The sequence below is a fragment of the Salminus brasiliensis genome, chromosome 1 (genome assembly GCF_030463535.1).
Source record: "Salminus brasiliensis chromosome 1, fSalBra1.hap2, whole genome shotgun sequence".
In the NCBI taxonomy this organism is placed as follows: Eukaryota; Metazoa; Chordata; class Actinopteri; order Characiformes; family Bryconidae; genus Salminus; species Salminus brasiliensis.
In genome coordinates, this window is record NC_132878.1 from 10582752 (window position 1) to 10604429 (window position 21678).

The 21678-nt window shown below is 44.8% G+C and overlaps 1 protein-coding gene across 7 annotated transcripts in view; it reads left to right on the forward strand.

Moving 5' to 3' along the window:
* The window catches only part of mtmr4 (myotubularin related protein 4), a 97237-nt gene that overhangs the window by 11427 nt on the left and 64132 nt on the right, over nt 1–21678 (forward strand). For 2 of the 7 annotated variants that reach the window (XM_072664736.1, XM_072664954.1), the window contains exon 2: nt 9319–9431. In XM_072664736.1, the coding sequence (XP_072520837.1) occupies nt 9405–9431 (27 nt within the window). In that variant the 5' untranslated portion in view covers nt 9319–9404. Of the gene's footprint in view, nt 1–1978; nt 2074–9318; nt 9432–19621; nt 20134–21678 lie in introns of those variants that run through there. The other 5 variants (XM_072664665.1, XM_072664809.1, XM_072664880.1 and 2 more) reach the window with 5 other exon arrangements.

Here is a 21678-nt window from a genome sequence, read left to right on the forward strand (position 1 = left end):
GCAGGCTATTGTCACCCATTAAACAACAAAAGAAGGAAAATAATCTGAAAAGAATGAAATGAGCAGCGGGAGCACATGAGGATGATCCTATGATGAGGATGATGTGAATGTTTCACGATGAGCACACTCATGTGGTGAAATTTTACTAGTCTTGAGTAATAATGCCATATTTTTGGAAGTTTAGTCGCAACAAGTGACTGTAGAAAACATGGGCAGAGCAATGTCTCTCAAAAGTGAAGCAACCACAGGTCTAATGCCTTTGCTGGCTGGTTGCAGTAGGACGTGTAGCTCCGCGCATCCCAAAACATCTTATTTTTCTCCTTTAAACTGTCTTTTCATCTCCAGTGTCTAAAACCTCAGCTGTCTTTCCATCTCCAGTGTCTAAAACCTCAGCTGTCTTTCCATCTCCAGTGTCAGAAAACCTCAGCAGGGGGAAGAGCCTTTTCTTATAAAGCCCCCCAACTCTGGAATAACCTTCCAGATGATGTTCGGGACTCAGACACAGTCTCAATCTTTAAATCTAGGCTGAAAACTCACCTGTTTGGTTTAGCTTTTCTTAGATAAAGGTTGCAGGACCAGTGGTCCGCGGACACAGGGAATTGTAGTACACTGAGATGTTTGAGCTGTCGTCTCGCTGCTTACACGCAATCACTCAGGTTTGTTGACGGTGGAGCAGATAGATGCTGGCGTTTTTAGGGTGCTCCCATGTCTGTGTTACCTTCTGGCTCTCTCCTTTTAATTAGGCTGTTATAGTCAGACCTGCTGGAGTCATCAGACAAGGGTCTTTGATCCTTCATGTCTTGTGTTATTTTTTCTTTGTCTCTGTCTTTTATTAATTACTAATTATGTAAAGCTGGTTTGTGATGACAACAGTTGTAAAAAGCGCTATACAAATAAATCTGACTTGACTTGACTAAATCCAACAGTTAGTCTTCCCTGTGCTAATAATGGCTAATAATATTGTAACCTGATTTGATTTTAAGTCTGCTATATTGTAAGAAGGCAGAGTTACTCTTAGGAATGAAATGATTTTGAAATGATTTCTACTCATTACATGGAGTAGCTGAGTTCTAGTGGAATTTACATGAACTGCACTTTTACTGTTGAAGCCTCCACATTCCAGAGTTTATCCTGCTTTTGTTGGAGAAACTGTATCTGCTGTCCAGGGAAGGCTTTCTACTAGATTTTGGAGCATGGTCATGTGTGTAGTAAGGTCAGGATGTTGAACGCTCCCCACCCCACCTCATTCCCGAGAACATAGTTCCACTGCTCCACAGCTCAATGCTGTGAAGACTCCTAGGGTTAGTCCTATTCTATTGGCAGTACGTCTCTACAGAAACTGGACAGAAGCTGTGTATGTGTGCATTTGCACATCTGTGTCAGCAATGGATGCAACTTAAAGTAGCTGAAGGGGTGTCAATTACAGGAAGTTTTGACCAGAGCAGGATGGGTCCCTCCTTGTGTGTCTTGATGCTTGGTTTCTTCCTCCAGCTTTGGCAGCTTCCTTTGACCTCTGGCTTTCTTACTTAGGGTTACGTGGTTTTGCTTCACGAGATCATTAGATTGTAAATAGTGCTACATAAATCCATTTGGCCTGACCTGGCTTGAAAACCTCAGAATCGTCAAAAAAACGGTAGATAATTCGGTTGTCAATAACAAGTGATTGTGTGTGTGTGTGTGTGTGTGTTTTGCTTCGGTCAAAGATAGGAAATCTTCAGTGCACACATGGCAAGAGATTGCAGAGATACAGACCGAAAGAAACAGAGAATGAGCTTGAAGGGGAGGGAAGCTGTGTGTGTGTGTGTGTGTGTGTGTGTGTGTGTGTGTGTGTGTGTGTGTGTGTGTGTGTGTGTGTGTGTGTGTGTGTGAGAAAAAGAGGGAGTGAGAAAACGTAAGAGTGTCACTGACGGAGTTATGGTGGGAGTGGACAGGGGAGGAGGAGTGAGTTTACTCGCACTTCGGAAGCGGAGTACTAACACACTGTGAACCAAGTGTGGAAAACTCCCTCAAACCTTCCTGCTGTAAACTCGTTCCTCTGCGTTAACCCCAGCCGCTCCAGCGCTCGGTACACAGGTAAGCTCGTGCTCAGGGATGAAGGGCACCAGAACTGCCAAGCATTTCACTGTTGCTTGACTTGTTCGTCGTTGATTTAGTGAAATGGATTTGCTGCCATGTCAGGCGCTTGCTGTGGGGCTTCGAAGGGGGTGTGTCATTCAGGGAAGGGTGTGTGTGTGTGTGTGTGTGTGTGTGTGTGTGTGTGTGTGTGTGTGCGCTGATGCAAGCTCCACTGCTGAAGCAAAACAGAAAGGGTGCAATCCAGATTGCTTCTACAGTTCTTTAGAGTTTGTTTAGTTAAGAAATATGTAGGGTTGCTTTCCCAGACAGGGATTAGGCCTAGTCTAGGCTCACTTTCATCAGAGAACCTCCATTCAGAATGCTGTATAGTCCAAGACTAAGCTTAGACTGTCCATTTGATAGCATGTCAGGGCTTTGCAGGGTCATTGAGGGATATAGGTTTAGATCCTATGTTCCTAAATACCCCAGAACTGTAATGGAATAAATTGTGAATATTATACTCGTTGTACTCACCATGTTGGCACTCCAAGTGCTTTCTGGCAAAACGCTGCAATTAATGCATTGTGTTTAGGAATATGCCCATAGCAATTACAATCAATTTAGGTTTGGAAACCGTAGCATTTACCAAATTAGTGCTTTTCACGAACCACTGGGTTTGCTGGACGTGCCGTGAGCGTACTAATAATACAAGCGTTATTAAAGGCCGTGGCTCGGCAGGCAGACTACTGGCCTTTCAACGGTGTGTTGAAATGAAAGGGGCTGAACACACGTTAAACTGTTCGCTTATTTCCCCATTCCTTGCATAATATCAGGGTGAACTGTCTCTGTATGGCTAAGCCAGGCTACAGCATTAAGTAAGAATCTGTGTGTTTGTGTTGGAAGAAGAAAGGTGATTGACAGGGCAAAGGTCTACTTTTAAAGCCCTAATAATGGTCCAAATGCAAATGCCTTGCTTTCATATCAAATTAGACTAGCAGATACTGATAAGAGCAGTGGAGGGCAACTCTACTCCTGCAGGTTTGTGCTTTTCCTGCTCAAGCACACCTAATTCCACTCCTCTGTCAGTTGCCAGGTTTAGTAGGTCTGTTGGAGCAGAGCAGGGAACTCCGGCCTTTTCGGTTGCTCACCCTTGGATTAGAGGATCCTGCTGTAGGTGGTGGATCATCAATGTCGACACATGCATAGGGAAAATCAGTCTGAGTGCTGGCCTTCGGTGGGAAAAATAGGAATCCCTGCATTTTACCTTCATTTCAAGGTAATAGGAAATTGAGGTAAAGTAGATAACCAAATACTACTATAGGTGAAATATCTAATTAATTCAAAAGCAATAATTCTGTGAGTGGGGGAAAAAGTCAGTACACCCCAACCGCAACACCTCTATTACTACTTAAAATGTGTAAAATTTGAATTAGGTGCAGCATGTCTCAGATGTGCAGATGATCAGAACGTGGCTGCAGAGGATTTTGGAGGAGCCTGTCTTCTTATTTAAACCTCAGACATTCAGTCTGGTCTGCTCTTCGATTGTTTGAAGCCAGTGGTTTCGCCATGGCAAGATCCAAAGAGCCCTGTGAGTCCTTCAGAAAGAAGGTTGTAGATGCAGATGAGTGTGGGATAGCCTGGTCAGGCTGTCCTAGCAGGTTCAGCCCAAAAGCAGACCACACAATGTTTGCAGAAGCCTCCAACAATCCTAAAGTATCGTCACAGGACCTACAGGTATCTCAGACAGAGACTGCACAAGCTTGATTTTCATGGGAGGTGTGAGGGATGTCCTAATTGTGTTTTTTTTTTTTAGGACATGACTTGTAGATCATGGATCATGGCCTTGGGTGAGACAGAAGGTGGCTGTGGTTTTGCTAACAACATTGTTTAAAACTCTCAAACCCAGAACATTTGGTTATTTGACCATTATTCCTGCATGTGGTCACAGACCAGACCACATGCACTGCCATGGTTTGACGCTCCACTGGCACTGCTGTAGTGTTGCAGGGCTCTGCGCTGATGAGGCGCTCATCCTGTACCCCATACGGTCGGCAGGGTTTAGTAGAGCTACCGAATTCCACTCATACCATCATTAATGACCATTTCCGGTCAGAACGGAAAAGCGGATTGACACCTTACAATAAATTATTAATAGTATAATGTATTTTAATTAATTATTTTTTTTGTTAATGTTTAAACTTGTACTAATGCTGTTAAAAATTGATAAACGTATTGATTTAAAGCTCAAACGATTTCATTGATGATGTAAACAAACGTGACCTAATGAACTTTCTCACTCAGTGGAGTTTACACACACCCCTCCTTCTCACTCACAACTACCCTGAAGTGTGTGTGTGTGTGTGTGTGTGTGTGTGTGTGTGTGTGTGTGGTCACTGACCCTCGACTCCATGAATAATCGCTCCGGGGGGGCTCTTCTATTGTTGTGGTGAGGATCTTCGTGGTGGATGCATGGATAGAGGGACGGCTGGGGTCCTACTGAGGGAGGAGGGGGAGGAGGAAGGGGGGGGGGGGAGCACAATACCGTCACGTACGCCACGCCTGCTGAAATCCCTCTCGCGCCAAACACTACAGCCTCTCAGCTCGTGCACGTGTTCAGCAGCACCCCCCCCCCCTCCGTAAAGGGACTCAAGTAAGCGAGGACGGGATGCATTTCCACTAGCAGGCAGGCTATCGATCAACAGAACCGGCGCTGTTGCTTCTCCCGTAGTTTCACTGTTGCAGCGATTAGGCGCTGATTAGGCGCTGATTAAACGCTTACGCAGACGCGCGTGCATGAAGTTCAGGTTAGCCGCGAGCGCGTCGGTAAGGGTCGCTTTACCTCCTCAGGTCCCTTAGTTCTCAACTTTGGCTGGTTTGACTGCAGCTTTCTCGGCCTCGGCGGGGTTTCCCCTGTTTTAATGAAGTGAAATAAATCTTGCGGTTAATAAAGACTGCTTTAGAGTCGCCAGATTTAAAGCGAGAGTCTCTGTGAGGGCGGTGTGTTTGGAGGAAGCGAGCACTGCAGGCAGGAGTGGGTGTTGGCGGGTGGAGGACACAGTTCTGGGTACTGTCCTGGTCCTGGTTGTGGTATGTGGGCGTTAATGCACTGGTTTCAGATCAGTTTTTTTGGGGGCAGGGCGATTAATCGATTATACACTTCGGTTTTTAAGCTGGGCTGTTATTATTATTATTATTATTATTATTATTATTATTGTTTAATTTTAATTCATGCATAGTGATGTATATTAGGGCTGCACAGTATATGGTATAAGCATTGTAATTGCAGTGTGTGCATGTGCAATATCCACATCTCATACCTTCTGCTTGTTATTATTCGATGATGCTGTCTAATGCAATCGCATAATTATTATTATTATTATTATTATTATTATTATTAATGAGTTAATGCATAGTGATGTATATTAGGGCTGCACGGTATATGGTATAAGCATTGTAATTGCAGTGTGTGCATGTGCAATATCCACATCTCATACCTTCTGCTTGTTATTATTCGATGATGCTGTCTAATGCAATCGCATAATTATTATTATTATTATTATTATTATTATTATTAATATTATTATTATTGCCATTACTGCCATTTTTACACTTTCAGTAAGTAATTATGCGCATGATGACTCTCCAAGAGAAATGATGACGCCTGAATGTTGGAGGCTTCTTTTCTCACCTTGAGGTCAGCTTGGCTGAGCTTGCTGGGATGGCCTGACTTGACCTGGCCATGTAGGCCGTTCTTTTAAATGTTCTCCACATTGTTATACACTGGACCTTTTTGGGACTCATGCAACAACAACAACAAAAAAAAAAACAACATATATGATTATATCTGCCCGATGTTGTTTTTTTTACTCCATCCTTGGGCACACTGGGTTCATTATAAATATCATGACATGTTGGATCATCAACGTATGATGAAATCGGGTGAAAATTCCTCTGTTTTCTAATATTGCAGAATATATTGTAGAAAGAGGAAACTTTTGCACTGTATAATATTGTGCAGCCCTAGTTTTTGTATAATAATAATAATAATAATACTATGTTCTAACAGTGCAGAGGTACATTAATGAAGGTACACCATATTCACAGTCCCAGTTGACAAGTGCGCATTTGTGCATTTTCTGTTAACTTGACTTTTTTTATGGAAAAAAAGCAGTAATAAAAAGCCTGGAGTCAGGACTGTTGGTTTAGAGTAAATACAGCTTAAAAATAGAATATGCAGGTACAATCAAACCTATAAGAAAGTACTTTTTGAGGCGTGCATATCTTTAAAATATAGGCCATGCTTGTCATTGTTTAAGTGCTTTTTATTGTTTTGTTCACAGGGCAGTTCCAGCAATTATTCAACATTTCTGCATAATTTAATAATTTGGATGCAGAATAACTAAGAATAAGAGTTAAAGAGTTGTTCACAATGGCAGTGGCCAGACGTCTGATTATTATTATTTTTTAAAATCTATATTATTAATGAATATGCTGCCTGATGCCTGGGACTTAGGTTTAGGACAATATTTGTGGTGTTTTAATTTGCTTATGAATAATTATTTATAATATTGCATTGTACAGGGCGGAGGGCTATGCTAGAGGCATTGTAGGGAAAAATAGAAGAAGCCATTTTTAATTTTGCATTGATTTTACCACTATTAACACTATCTATAGGACGTGTGTGTGTGTGTGTGTGTGTGTGTGTGTGTGTGTGTGTGTGTGTGTGTGTGTGTGGGTGGTTCTGGTAGTTCCCTGCAACATATCACTACCACAAAATTGGAGTTGGTTCTTCTACTGCAAATAATTTCCCATAGAAGTGCCCCAACTGCCCTTATTTACATCTTAGTGGTTGTATTAAAAAAATTCCAATGGAATCCCCCCCCCCCCTCCCCTTTTTTTATGCGATGCACGTCATTCGCTCAGTTCTTCAGATTCCTCTTGGTGTTTAGTTTAAGAACAGAGCAGTCCAGTCCAAACAGGCTCAGGTAGGTTGGTAAAGTACAGAGTAGCCGTGTTGGTAAACCCAGGCTTCCTGAGCTTTATCCCTGCAATCTTCGCGAGGGAATCGGCTGAATATCAGACCCTGTGAAGCTTTCGCAAAATATTGTGATATTTAATATTGTTAACACCGCCCAAGCCTCGTTTCGTAGGTCAGGTTTCTGCTAAGCGGGGAGTGTAAGCACTACAGTGGAACTGCATGACTTGCCTGCCTGAGAGGAACACGGAAAGGGAAACTAGCAACAGACCCTCTCATTGTGCCGTGCTCTTCAGCAGTGCCTCCTGAGGTCAGGGCTCATGTGGCGTTCAGTTTCCCTTTCTTGTAAATCAGAGCTCATCCTATTAATGCTATTAAGGAGCGTATAGCTCAGGATCAAGGTCGGCTAGACGGGTTGGGGCGGCGCAAAGTCGTGTAGGTTGCCATGTGCGTGTCTGCTCCTGTTAGACAGATACAGGCAAACGCACACACACACGCGCGCACGCAAACACACACACACACGATCAGGCAGGTGCTGTAAATAGCTTGGAGAGTAAAGTTAATTGAGCAGCCAGACCTCCTATACCTACTGAGGTGTGTCTGGTGTGCTTATTACTAGCCACTGACTGGCGACTTTCTGTATGCAGTGGTGTGTTTTCAGCATGTGTGAGACTACGCTCACCTTCCTCACAGTTTCTGGACACTTTCAAGTTCTAGGCTGGAATCTTTACCTTCTCCCCCATTTTACAAGGGAGGTCGACTGTAAGCAGATAAAATCCTAAATGCCACGCATTCCCACGAGAGCCGGGGCCTCCAAAGACCCAAAAATGTCTTAAAGAACCCTCAAAAACACATTGCCAAATCAGGTCATACTGTTACTCCCAGGACTATGAAGGACACTTGTAGTTTGTTTGAGCAGCTCCAGCTTATGCTGTGAGGTGTGTGTGTGTGTGTGTGTGTGTGTGTGTGTGTGTGTTGTGATGCCTTAAGTGAAATGAATCTGAGAGACATTGACGGTACGTAACAGAGAATGTGGGCAGTGGGTAGAGCTTCAGTGTATAAGACATGGTCTTGGATCAGAATGTAAACAGTGTGGGATCAACTTGGATAGAACTGAAATTCCTGCCGTTGTGTTTTCTGCTGGATCAAGTTTTTTAAACGATTGAGGTTGAGGTTCACCTAGATCAGCATGGCGGGAAGCCAAATTAAAGTCTTCTGTCTCGTTTCTCCTTTAAGTTAATTGGCAGGTGTACTAAATGTTGGTCTATTAAATGTTATTGGTGGCTTTGATAAATAGTGGTGACGCCATCCCAATATAACGCAAGCACATACAGGGAACACCGCACCAAATACTCATGGTTTTGCCAGTTTTTCAGAAACAACTACCCTAAAGATGCATATTTGTAGGTTGATGCATACTAACTGAAGCCCATTTTGTCCATCATAGGGCCACTGCTGATTGCCACGGTATTTAATGTAATTTTTTTAATTCATTTTATTTCATATTTAGACATGTGACCTTAGTAACAGCTAAGCAATGTGGATACGCTTGTATGTATGTATGTGTGTGTGTGTGTGTATATGTGTGTGTGTATATATATATATATATATATGTGTGTGTATTAATATTCATATTATATTTCATTATTATTATTATTATTTTTGCAATGTCATGTGTTTTTCCTTTTTATACGCGCCAACATGCAACTTCATTGTTGTCCGATTTATATTCTTCTTCTGCAGCTTATATAAGCTGAAACGACACCGTTCCAACTCCAGATTGTTCTGTCTGACTGTGTGATTCGGGCTTGTAGACAGCTTTTTTCACGCGATACGATTTATACATAGCAACAGATGTGCAAAAGTGTGTGTTCCCTTCAAGTGTCATGGTTCCAGTAAACTAGTAACACCCAGCCAATGACATGTGCCACAATACCACAGCAACCACTTGGCAGCACCTAAGTGACCCCCTGGGGTATCATAGCAATTGTCCATCAACATCCCAGCAACCACCTGAAACACCATAGCAGACACCTTGCAACATTATAACCCATAACCCATCTAGCAACCACTTAGCAAACCATAATAACCCCTTGCGATACCCTAGCAACCACTTGGAATGTGTGTTCACGCGTGTGTGTGCATGCATGTTTGTGTGTATGTATATATGTATAATATACACTGTTTATTTATGTCATAAATATATAATGGTGTGCTGTGTGTAAGTGTGCTGTGTGTCTTATGACCATTGTGAACGTTTCTGACTGTTGTGATGCTTGCTGTTTCAGCAGGAGCTGCTGCAAAGCCACAGCAGGAGCGTGGGAGAGAGGAGGAGAGAGAGGAGGAGTGCGGGAGGAGCCGGAGCCGAGACCCAATGAACACAGCATCTGCCGATACAATGGTAGGAGGGAGTTCTTGTGCGTTTCTGTGCTAGACACGGAGAGGTGAAGGTGGCACGCGTCCTGTGGTGGCAGTGTATTTGTGGACGTGTGCGTTGCTGGTGAAAGGGGAGTGGTGGACTGTATAGACACGCATTCAGCCTCATCTTGATATTTGAGGATCCGTAATCTGAGTTAGCATCACCGTGAGATCTTCGTAAGTTTTAACCTCTGTGGTTTTCAAACCTTCCTGAAGACCCAAGATGTGATTTCAGTATTTGAACACTAGCACAGCAAACTGTTAAGCCAGTCCCGAAGGACCCGTGCACATCCCTAGGATGGTGCCTACATGTCCAGGAACTCTTGTAAAGCATCATATTACCAAAATACAGTCATAATATTTTGATCTAAAAGCCACATCGCGTTTACACAGAGGAGTCAGTTTTCTCGGCAGTCTAGTCTTAGACTAAATAGCCTCTTCAGGGAGGAAAGCTCTCTGTAATTTTGGTCATGTTTAAGTTCGTGGATCTTAAGTATTCCTTAGGAGCCGTTGCCCAGTGCCAATGTTTGCGGTCACCTCATCTGAATTGTGGAGCTTTCAGGACAGGCTCTTTCCATTCTGGTTGTTTCAGTTCAAACCGAAAGTGACCTGCCGCAGTTTAAGTTTCCTCTGTTACGTGAGCAGCGTGGATGGCATGTAGTATGTAGGGATGTATTTTTAACCTTCCTTTCTGCATTTGCCAATGATGCATACCAGAAGTGTGATGAAGGTGATTTACCGTAGGTGCTTTTACGATGACGTGTTGCTGTTGAAACGGGGAAGCATGTGTTCGCTTCGGAATCAGGTGGTTTGCATCTGCTCCTATATCAAATACAGTCATCATAAACTCAGCTTACCGAACACTTTATAATTCCTGTAAAGTTCAGACCTGTTGAACTTGTTGGACGAGTGTAGATCTACATCTACCCTATGATCGGGGTCAGAGGTCCTTAAATCTGGACCTGAATCCATTTTCCGGTCTTGGCTCTTGGTGATTACTGGTAGGTGTGGCACATCAATGGTTCAATTAACTACCAGCAATTGCAAAATCAAGGACCAGAAGCTGAATTCAGGATTTGGAGATTTGAAGTGATCAGTATCTCCACGCTGGATTTTACACACTCAGATTCTAGTTGAGTCTCAGTTCGAGTACACCTACGCTCTTAAAGTAATGTTGCGTAATGGTTCTCGGCTTGTGTGCAGCTTTAGGGAAATCGATACTTGCTTTTAGAAGCTTATACTTTAAAAAAAGTTTACATTTGCTCATCTCCTTATTCATAATGGGAGTCCCAGAGAGCATAATTGACCATAACTGACCTTGCTGTCTTTGGGTGGTAGAATTGTCCTCCCTCTTCCCCATCACTTAGTGCAGTGCTGGCCAGCAGGGGCTTTGGAATCGGCCCTTAGTGTTTTCTGTGGTCTAATGATGTTGCATTAGCAACAGTTGTAAAAGAAATTGGAGAGACACATTTATTTATTTATTTATTTATTTTTGAAGGATGATTTTGGATTTTTAAAATGTTATTATTGATTATTTATTGATAATAATTTGATGATAAAAGACCATTGTATGCCCTTTTAAAGAGAAGATGAGTTGCCCCATTTTCTATCCAGTTTTGAAGGCCAGTAATCCATTCCTTATTCATGTGAACTCCCCCATTAATAACAGTATCCCCAACACTGTAGATGAAGACAAGCACATGTCTCCTCCTACACATGAAGCCAGCCACCACCTCTTGTTAAACTGGCGCTGACGCAGCATTGCTCGGTAACCTGCTCGCTCGGAGGAAAGTGCAGCTCCTCAGCTCTGATACAGGGAATGGAAGCCTGGTGCTGACCAGCACCGCACTAGGAGTGATGTGGGAAGGAAGTGCAATCAACCGACCCCTGATAGAGCAAGGGTAATTGTGCTCTCTCTGACTTTGGCTGCCGATGGCAAACAGCATGACCTGGAATTCGAACCAGCGGTAGTTGTGGCAGCACTTTAGTCCACTGGGGCACTCAGAGCCCCGTTGATATATGCTTTTTGTGGAATTTGTAGCACATTATTTTAAAATCTGGCTGTTTGTTTTATTTATTTAATTTTGAATGTAATTTTTAAGACCTACTGGACACACGTTCACCTGGCAGTTTGTTTCGTGTGTCTGGCGGCACAGTTGCAGATGCACTGGACGAAGGTTGTTGCACGAAGGTTCTTGAATGTTGCACGACTGGCTTAAATATTTACGAACAAACTCGCAAGTAAACACAAAGGGCAATATAGTGGTCAGCAAAAATGATTAAGGCTGTGTCCATATATTGTACTATAAGGTATTGTGTCGTAAGAGGCTTATTAACGGCGTCATATGTGCAGAAGATCTGTTCATTTGAAATTTTTACCTGCATATCATCTATCACTTAAATGTAGCAATTTAATTAACTACCCACACGACTCCCGATTTTTGCCACAGACGTTATCAGGAGTTAGCAGGAGGAGACTGACCACTGGTTGAAATATATGAATGGGAGTTCTCATAACGTATGGTTGGTAATAACGGTCCATGGCTTTGCAAATAGGGGTGCATAGTGAACAGTCTCCTATAAGGACGTCATTTCAGAGCATTGATATTGAATGTTATGCAGCAACGCTGAAACCCTGGCTCTGAGGATCACCTTTTTGGCACCTTTTAATGTTCAGGAGGGGTTCTCATCTGATCAGTGCTCCGAAGCTGAATCTGGTGAGTTGTTAGAAGGAGATTGTGATTTATATATCAGACAAAGCTGTATGTTTAGTTCTTCTAAAAGGGTTTACATGAACTCCTAGGCAAGGGCTGTGTGCATTCTGGCTCCATGCCGGGTGAAGCAATACCCTCAGGGCACAAGCACCCATCAGGGCCCTTACACTCACTCTGCAGGAGAAACAACAGGCCTGCGTTTATTATGAGATTACTGCAGGAGGGTGCAGGATTTTACTTTGGTCCTATATAGGGGATTTCCCATGCATTTCCTGCAAATTCCCACAAATATTACATATAGGATTTTCATAGGTTTGCTGAATTTTATTCTATATGGTAGAACAGTTGACCTGTACAGTCCTGTTGCAGCTCTCTGGCTTTTTTGTTGTTGTTGTTGGTCAGAGCAAAAATGCTTGTAAATCCACCCGAGGGTAGTAAGCAGATGTTGGGATGTCTTTGAAGCGTGTGTGTGTGTGTGTGTGTGTGCGCGCGCTGAGAGGAAGAGGAGGCAATCCTCCTTGACGCATCCGCTCTTAAACACTCACGGATGCTGCCGTTTTGGCATGCAGAGCATCCAGTAAATGCTCTCCCCAGCGTATTGAAGGAAGCTCACAGTTGCAAGTTTCCAGAGCTACTAGCATTGTTTTCCTTCCGTGCTTCATGTTAAAAAAGCTGTATGTGAGAATAGCAGGGGGTTTAGGCTCGGGTGAAGGTGAGGGAAACGTTTTTTTCAGCTGCAGGCCTGAGTTGTTCCGAATAAACAGTGCCCTCTTGTGGTCGTTCTCTTCTGTATATGAATTCTGTATGTTAACAGGTGAGTGTAAATCACTATGGGCTGTGATTTGCTATAGCTTGGTCTAAAATCTGTGATTTGCACTATATCTGTTGGAGTCCTTGTGGGATCGGTCACCCTCTGTGTAAACGGTTCCTTTTGCTTCACTTGTAAATATATATAAGGAGTGCATTTGCAGCTTTTTCTAGGAGGTTCTTCACCATAGAGAGGAACATTTTGAATATTTTTACTGTGCAATTAAACATTTCAATTGTACCTTTTGTTCTATATCTAATCTTTTGGCTTCAGAACATATAAGAACCACATTTTAAGAGTGTGAGACACTGAAATACCAGTAAACCTTCAGCATGTCTTGAGCATTCTTGAAAATGTACATATTTTCAGGTTCTATAAAATAATTTTTTTGAAATGCTAATATTTCTGTTTGGCAAAGCTCTTAAAAAGGCACCGAAACCTTTAAAGCTTGAGGGTAACACACTCTGCTGTTCAGGAAAGGCTTTTGTGCTTCGATTTTGGAGCATTTCGGTGAAGATTTGATTGCATTCAGCAACAAGAACTTGGATGATCGTCACCCCACCTCATCCCCAACTCATCCCAAAAGTTCTGGATGGAGCACCTTCCATCATTCCACTGATCCACAGCTTAATAAAGGATACCCCTGCATCTGGCATTAGGCATGGTGCCAATAGGTTGATGTTTATCTGCTCCAGAGAGTCCTATTCTATTGGCAGTACTTCTCTACAGGAACTAGGTAGGCGGTGTGTGTATGTCTGTGTGCGCATTTGCACACCTGTATCAGCAATGGGTGAAAGTTGAAGTAGCTGAATGCATTCATTGGAATAGGTGTCCACAAACATTTGGACATGCACTGGGTTTTACATCGTGAAGGTCCTCTGCCACAGGTCCAGCGTTGTCGACGCAGTGGTTCGCGCCGCTGCATCGGATCTTTTCAGACTCCTGAGGATGGCGCTTTACTAAAGCCTAAACACTTCTAAGAGTGTGTACTCCGCTAAGTAGCAGAAACACCAGGCAGCCACGGCTCGTTGGCTAGGTTCCCCCCATCGTTATGATGTCATGTTCCGTTTAGAAAGCTGACTGTGTCCCAGCGGCGATCATTAAACACTTAGCGTGTTCTATAAACAAAGCTGCATCTGTGCCCAAGCCTCCTGTGGCCGCCTCTGCACTTGCTGCTTAAGGTCAATGCTCCAATGCTAACTGCTGCCAGGCTGCACCTCTGACACAGTCCAGACTCCAGAGCAGTGAGGCCCAAAATGAAGTCAGTGCCCGCTTTACAGTACGCAGTCCGTAAGAGCGCCTTCTGTGTGTTTTCTTGAGCTAATGCTGCCTGGCTTGGTAGAAGGTCCGTTCTGCAGCTGATCTGAGGTCTGTTTTCTGGCCGTGTTTTGGGAAGATGAAGCTGCTGTGGAGTTTAAGTTTAAGGTCAACCCCAGAAACCATACGCTGCTTATTCACTACAGCAGTTACATAACAGATCATTATTTGATATCACCTATGAAATCATTACAATACATCTCCAGAACATGTGGGGTTTTTCCACTGTGCAGTGGTCAGCACCTACCAAAAGTGGTCCAAGGAAGGTCAGCTGACCCACAACAAGGCTCATCGATGTGATCCAGGACTTGAAGGACATGCTGCTAACATAGTGGTCAGTACCCACCAAAAGTGGTCCAAGGAAGGTCAACCGACCCACAACAAGGCTCATTAATGTGATCCAGGACTTGAAGGATCTGCTGCTAACATAGTGGTCAGTACCAGCCAAAAGTGATCCAAGGAAGGTCAACTGACCCACACAATGCTTACTAATGTGACTTGAAAAATCTGCTGCTAACATCTTGCTGCTAGATACCACAGAACCCCTTCAGCGGTTGTTGTGACCTCATGAGGGGGACCTGCATTATTATTAGGTGGTGTTAATGTTATGGCTTTAGGAGTTAAAGGAATGGAGTGGAAGGAGCTTCTTCATGCAGATCAAGTCTCTTAATCCAAAATGGGTCTCCGTTTTCTCTTGTGCTCTTTTTGCTAGCGCTCGTCTTCACGGCAGGTAAACAAATGAAATGGACCTTCTGTTCTGTGCTGATTTTCCATGTCATGTGACGGGAATCATAAAGAAAGACGGAGGACAGCTGTGTGAACAGACCAGGAGGGTCCTTATTGCCTTGTGCGAGCAGGTGTAGCTGTGTCCGATAGAGGTCACGTTAAGGAGACAATGTGAACGACCAAACAAAACAATCCGATTTGGGCAGTAAATCTGATTTGGGCCACTATCGCCTGCTGTGTGAACGTAGCCAAATCAAATCAGTTTATTTTTCATAGTCTCGTTTTCTTGTTTATACACAGTGGTTACCATAGTAACCAAGCACAATACAGTATACTTAAGATCGATACCCTCTGAACAAGGCATAGCAGACTTAGTATATTGTTCATACTTCAGTCCAATGACCCAGATTATAGATGAACGCGTGTTGCGTATATGTTGAGTAGAGCTGGGCAGTATGATGATATTTATCATATTGTGATTGAAGGATTGCGTTATTTTGAGCAACAATCTGAGCAATTTCTGAGCATTAATGATCACTGATCAACTGCACGTTTCATTATATACAGTGTCATTACTGGTTGAATTAGATAAAAATCACTGTACTCTCTGTATCACTGTACAGGAGAGAATCTGAAAAGTAGCTTTTAAGAATCTGTTGCTACTGATGCATTTAGTCTGTGGTTACTGTGGTTGAAAATGTCTTTAAATATCGTGATTTAGTATTTTTACCATATCGTCCAGCCCTAATGTTGGTGCGTGTTAAGAGCTCCATGTCTTTTATGCACAACCAATGACCATTTCTTCATATGCATGTGCTGAAATTCTGGGAAGCACTCTTAAATCCAGAGTCCATGACTTAGATGTCCTGTGTGTTTATGCTTTGTTCCTCACGTGTGTATGAGGTTGCCTGCAATCATGTCTTCTGGACAAACGCTCACGCACACACACACAATCCCCACCCACGCACAGTCGTTTTAATCTTCCTCCATACAGCTTCGTTTAATCCCCATCCTGCCCTCTCCGGCTTCGTCCTGCTCTAAAACAAAGGGGGGCTGCGTTGAGTTCTTCTGTCGGAGCAGAGTGAGCTTTCCTCAGGAACGTCTCGCGTCTGGAAAAGAGGACCGTGAGCTCATCAGCCCCACTGCGCTCAGCAGCTGCTTTGCAGTGGCAGCAGAGCGAGACAGAAGAGTGTGGAGGTAGACACGGAGTGAATGACCACCTTATCTGATCATATATAAAGCCCCCCAGCATTGAGCTGTGGAGTAGTGTATCTGTGTTCTCTCGAATGATGGATGGTGCCCATCCAGTACTTTTGGGATGAGGTGAGCCGAGCCCAGATATCAAACCCACAACCCTGGCGTCAATAGCCTGGTGCTTTAACCTCTTTAACCATCATTTATGAAAAACAGTGGATGGGCAGGCGTCCCAATAGTTTTGTGTGTGTAGGTATATCCTAATGGTGGTCAAAGCACAGCCATGATGTAAAAAACGTCTGCTGCAATTGGCCAAAATGGATTAGCATGACAAGGGCATGAAGTTTCTCCGGTGTTAAATTGTGAAATGGCATGAATTGTGGGCTGCTAAACGCCAAACAAGTTCAGTATGGAAAAAAATGATCAGATTTTTATGTTTTCATGTTTTCCCCCAATCTGTCCTTTAAGTAGACGATAGCTACAGCTTTCTGTCCCCCAGTAAGCATAAACATGGTCATGCCAAACTCAGAATCGGGTCAGGGTGACGAGGCTTGGTGCATAGGTGCACACAGAGTGCAGAAGGGGTGTTTTTCTTCGTGTCCTGGCCTGACTCTGGACAGTCATACGTGTATGATTAACCAGCGGCCGCGCTTGATCCCTGTAACGATGATTGCTCTTTGCCACAACTTTTGCCAGGAATAGTCGCCTGCCAGGTCTGCGTTTCTCCTGATTGGGTTTGTTGGGTTTGTGATGTGCCGATTGCAGCTGTTTATTGACGGGTTATTCTGAATGTAGGTTAATTATGTATCATGTTGCACAGAGATTGTCGTGGTTTAGCTGAAGTCCCCTGATACTGACCTGACTGTTGAATATGTTTAATGTATCTGGAATATTCAGAAAAGCTGAAGACATATTAAAATGAACAAAAGCCAGTTCTGAACAGCTAGCTACTCTGTATGCTCTCTGTTTTCCTCAGAAATATGTCCAATATATGTCCAAATGTTTGTCATCCCTTCTAATGAAAGCATTCAGCTAAACTTTTGCAGGTTCTCCAGTTTTCTTAAGGTGCTTCCAGGAACATTCAAGAAACGTTTTTTTGAAGAAAAAGGTTCCTCAAGGCACCTTAGCACCCCCACCACTATGGAACTATGTTCTCCAGAATGATTGATGGTGCTCAGTCCAATACTTTTGGGATGAGGTGGTGTGGTGATCATTCAACATTTGGATCTTGTCGCTGAATGCACTCAATGCAATCAAATCCTCACAGCAATGCTCCACAATCTAGTTGAAAAAAAAAATCTCTCCCTTCCTGGTGTTTTTGTAAGCTTCGTCCCCTCTGCTGCTCTCTGCTGACAGTAACGGGAGGAAGTAAATATGTGAGAGGGAATTAATAAGTAACTTGTTTCTTTCAAACCCATGTGTGCCTACTTTTGGGGTGCAGCCATCATGTGCTAATGCCACGTGCAGGAAAGTTGTGTGTGTGTGTATATGTGTGTGTCTTGCCATCTTCAGTGGATTGAAATTGGGGGTGCCCTCCTTTCCCGAAATAGCCACTGAGGCTGGGGGGCCATATCAGGAGTGGCTCAAGAGCGGTGAGGGAGAGTCACGTTTTACTCTCGCACTACTAAGGTTGTTCAGTCCAGAATATGGTGGTAAAATTGTGTTTCAATCCAGTGCATGGAAGTTTAAAACTGTCACCAGTGCGCCCCTAATCCTGCTCCAAGGGTCTATCATTCGGCAGTTTACATGGAAACCACTGCTGAGATTAAATTTAGGAGTCTGGGGCCACCCACTCTTTAATATCTGCCCTTTATTTTTCTTGACCTCTGTTTTCTTTTCAATCCCACTTTCCTGCCATTAACTGGATAATGTGGTCTCTCACACACACACACACACGCTCCAGTCATGCCGTAAAAGAGATGATAAAGGGCCGCCAGTGACGCTTCCTCTGACATCACCCCTGCTGCAACGCCCTATCACATCACTGCCAGAGGGGATATCCCCACTTCCTTACATTCCACCTCCCAGCGGCTGCCTTTGCAGGGGTTAATAGGCTGGTCACGTTTTACGGTGGACAATGAGAGGGGCTGTGTTTGAGGCAGACAAGTGGGGATGGTGTTGGGGGTGGGGCCTCAGTCTCCTACAATCTTCCAACAAGGTAGAGATTAAATCACCGCTGTTATAATACTGCTATATATCCAAATGTTTGTGGACACCCCTTCTCATTAATGTATTCATCTACACGGATGTGCAAATGCGCGTGCACACACGCAGGGCCTGTCTAGTCCCTGTGAAGAAGTACTGCCAAAAGAATAGGACACTCTGGAGCAGATAAACATGAACCTATTGGCATCATGACTAATGCCAGTCGTGGACTAGAGGGGTATAAAGCACCATTGTTCCAGAGAACACAGTTCTGTTGCTCCACAGCTCAACGCCTGGCATTAGGAGTAAAATAGAGTCCTATTCTTTTGGCAGTACTCCTCCTGTGCAGGGACTAGACCAGCTGTGCGTGCCCATTCGCACATCTGTGTCAGCAATGGGTGCAACTTAAAGTAGCCGAATGCAGTCATTAGAAGGGGTGTCCACAAACATTTGGACATATAATGCAGATTCACTGCAGAGGATCTCAGCCTTAGGACGGTCACGATCGACACGGTGCTGTGAGGGCGGGGGCTGTGGGGCTGGAGGGAACTCTGGGGAACAGTACGTCTTTGCCACAAAGGGAGAGAGTAAGAGAGAATGAGCGAGAGAGAGAGTGAGGGAGAGAGCACTGCATGCTGTGAGGCTGAACGAGAGAGAGGTTAAAGATGAGGGAGGGGGGAGCTGCTGGAGATTGCTGTGTCATTGGTGCACTCTGCATGCTCTCTCTCTCTCTCTCCCTCTCTCTCTCCCTCTCCCTCTGTTTTTCTTTTCTGTTTCACTACCTCTCTCGACCATCGTGACTGTTCGCTGATGCATTGCGCCTCCTGCTCCTGCTGCCCAGCCATGCAGCACGGAGGGGAGTGAGTGTGTGTGTGTTTGTGTGTGAGGGGGAGAGAGAGAGAGAGAGAGAGAGAGAGAACGAGAGAGAACGAGAGACAATAATAATAAATAAGGATGCCTTAGACGTGTGTGTGTGTGTGTGTGCGCACGTGTGCAGATGAACACAGGATGAAAGGCATCCTCGTTTCTAGCTGCAGTGTTGTCGAGGCGTCTGCTCTGTTGCTGAGGAGGCAGGCTGGTGCGGATGAGATGTCGGTGAAGGGTGAACAAGGGAGGGAGGGAAAGGGAGCGAGAGGCGTGAGAGGCAGAGTGAGAGGATGCACGTGAGTGAAGGATGCGATGCAATTGTGGGTGGAGCTTAGCATCAGGCAATACCCTAGCTTCTCTCTCTCTCTCTCTCTCTCTCTCTCTCTCTCTCTCTCTCTCTCTCTCTCTCTCTCTCATATCCCCCCTCCCATCCAGTCCACCTGCCGGCATTCCTGCTCTCCTTATCCCCCGCTCTTCCTTCCTCTCGCGCGCCGCAGACTTGACTGTCCTTTCTTTCGGTCACCGAGCAACAGGGTCACCCGGCAACTGGACTAAACCTGCATATCTTCACCGGTCCTTTCGCCGCAGGCACCCCGTCCACCTCTGTGATACCCCCCTCCCCGCACGTTCAGAGGAATAGGAGGGGGGCTGGGGCGTGTCGGCTGGGCGTGCGCGCGTGCGTGCGCGTGAGAGAGAGAGAGAGTGTGTGTGTGTGTGTGTGAGAGAAAGAGAGAGAAAGGGAAAGCAGGAAAGAAGAGGGGCGTTGGAGAAGCCAGAGCGTCCACCGGGGGAAGGATGGTTTTGCCGGCGATCGTTCAGCTCCTACGAGTGTGTGTTTCCTGGGCAACTGAGCCCTGCCCCCTCTCGCCATGAGCCTGGCCGTCCGCGTGTCCTGCTCCATGCTCAACTGCTTTGTAAGTGTGTGTGTGTGTGTGTGTTATGGAAATGCTGCAGCTGATTAAGTAGCTGCAGCAGGTTAAGTAACAACTACAAGTGTGATGGGAGGGCTGCAGATGCTCAGTTGAATGTGAAGGTGTGTATGTATGTATGTATGTATGTATGTATGTATGTGTGTGTGTGTGTGTGTGTGTGTGTTCGTTCGTGTTCTTTGGTCTCTGCTAAAGGGGCCAGGACGCCACGTGAGCTTGCCGCTCCGACGGGAATAACACAGAACATCCAGCTCAGTAAGGGAGAGGGAGGGAAAATATGCCGTCCTGATTCGCTTTGTTTTTGTTGCCGTCCTGCTTCCATAGATTACTAAGAGATTTGGGCTTTGAACAACACACACACAGACATACAAGCTGAGGTCTAGGGGTCATATGCTGCAGCCTATAGAGTTATATAGCCGAGTCTCACTAGTGATCATGCCTTCATCTCTTCATCTCCTCATCTGTTCACATTGTCCTGTCTTGTAGAGCAGCAACTCCTAACTCCACTTTCTAGATCCTTCCACCACGTTCCAGCACTTTCCCCTCTCCATCTTTTAGAATAAAGTGCTTGGCTCAGGAGTCAGGCTGTGATTGGTCCTTCCAGGGACTCTTTGCTATGTAGAAGAGCTCCCTCAAAACCTGATAGAACTTTAACTCTGATTTCTAGGTCCCTCCACCACAGTCCACCACTTTCCTTCTCCATCCCACAAGGTGAATCGCTCGGTGTGTCAGCTTTGATGGGAGAGGCATATTAGGAAGGTCCGTGGCTGTAGCAAGGTCTACTGATAACCTCTTGAACTCCTCAATATCCCCCTTCCCACCACCACCACCACCACAATGTCCTCCTGTCCCAGGAGGCCACTTGTGATAGCTCTGAAAGATGGAGAGGGGAAAGCAGTTGAACACAAAGTTCGACAGGGTTTTAAGGGACATTCTCTACTCTCTGTACAGAGCTAAGTGATCGCAATGCTGCTTATAATTCTGACAGCTTTGACAGGAGAGGCAGAAGAGGAGCTCATTGGTTGTAGCAACCAGAGAAGAAGGTTATTGGTAGCTGCAGCTTGACAGCTTGCCTTCAAGGTCTGCCAGCAACCTCTTGTGCCCCTTAATAACCTCCCTCCCACCATCACCACCACTACATAGTCCCTTGACCCTGAAGTCAGGCTCTGATTGGCCCGTCCAGGGACTCTTGGCTATGTAGAGATGGTCCCTAAAACCTAATAGAACTGTAACTCACTACAATGCACCACTTTCCCCTCTCCATGTGTCAAAGCTAACTACTCCATTCAGAAATCCGTCAGCTTTCACAGGAGAGGCAGAAAAGGAGGTCATTGGTTGTAGCAACCAGAGGAGAAGGTTATCGGTAGCTGTAGCTTCAAGGTCTTCGGATAACCTCTTAAACCCCTCAACACTCCTCCCACCATTAACACCACTACCAGTCAGGCTGTGATTGGGCTGTCCTGAGACTCTTTGCTATGTAGAGACAATCCCTCAAAACCTCGTTCCACCACTTTTCCTCTCCATCTCTCG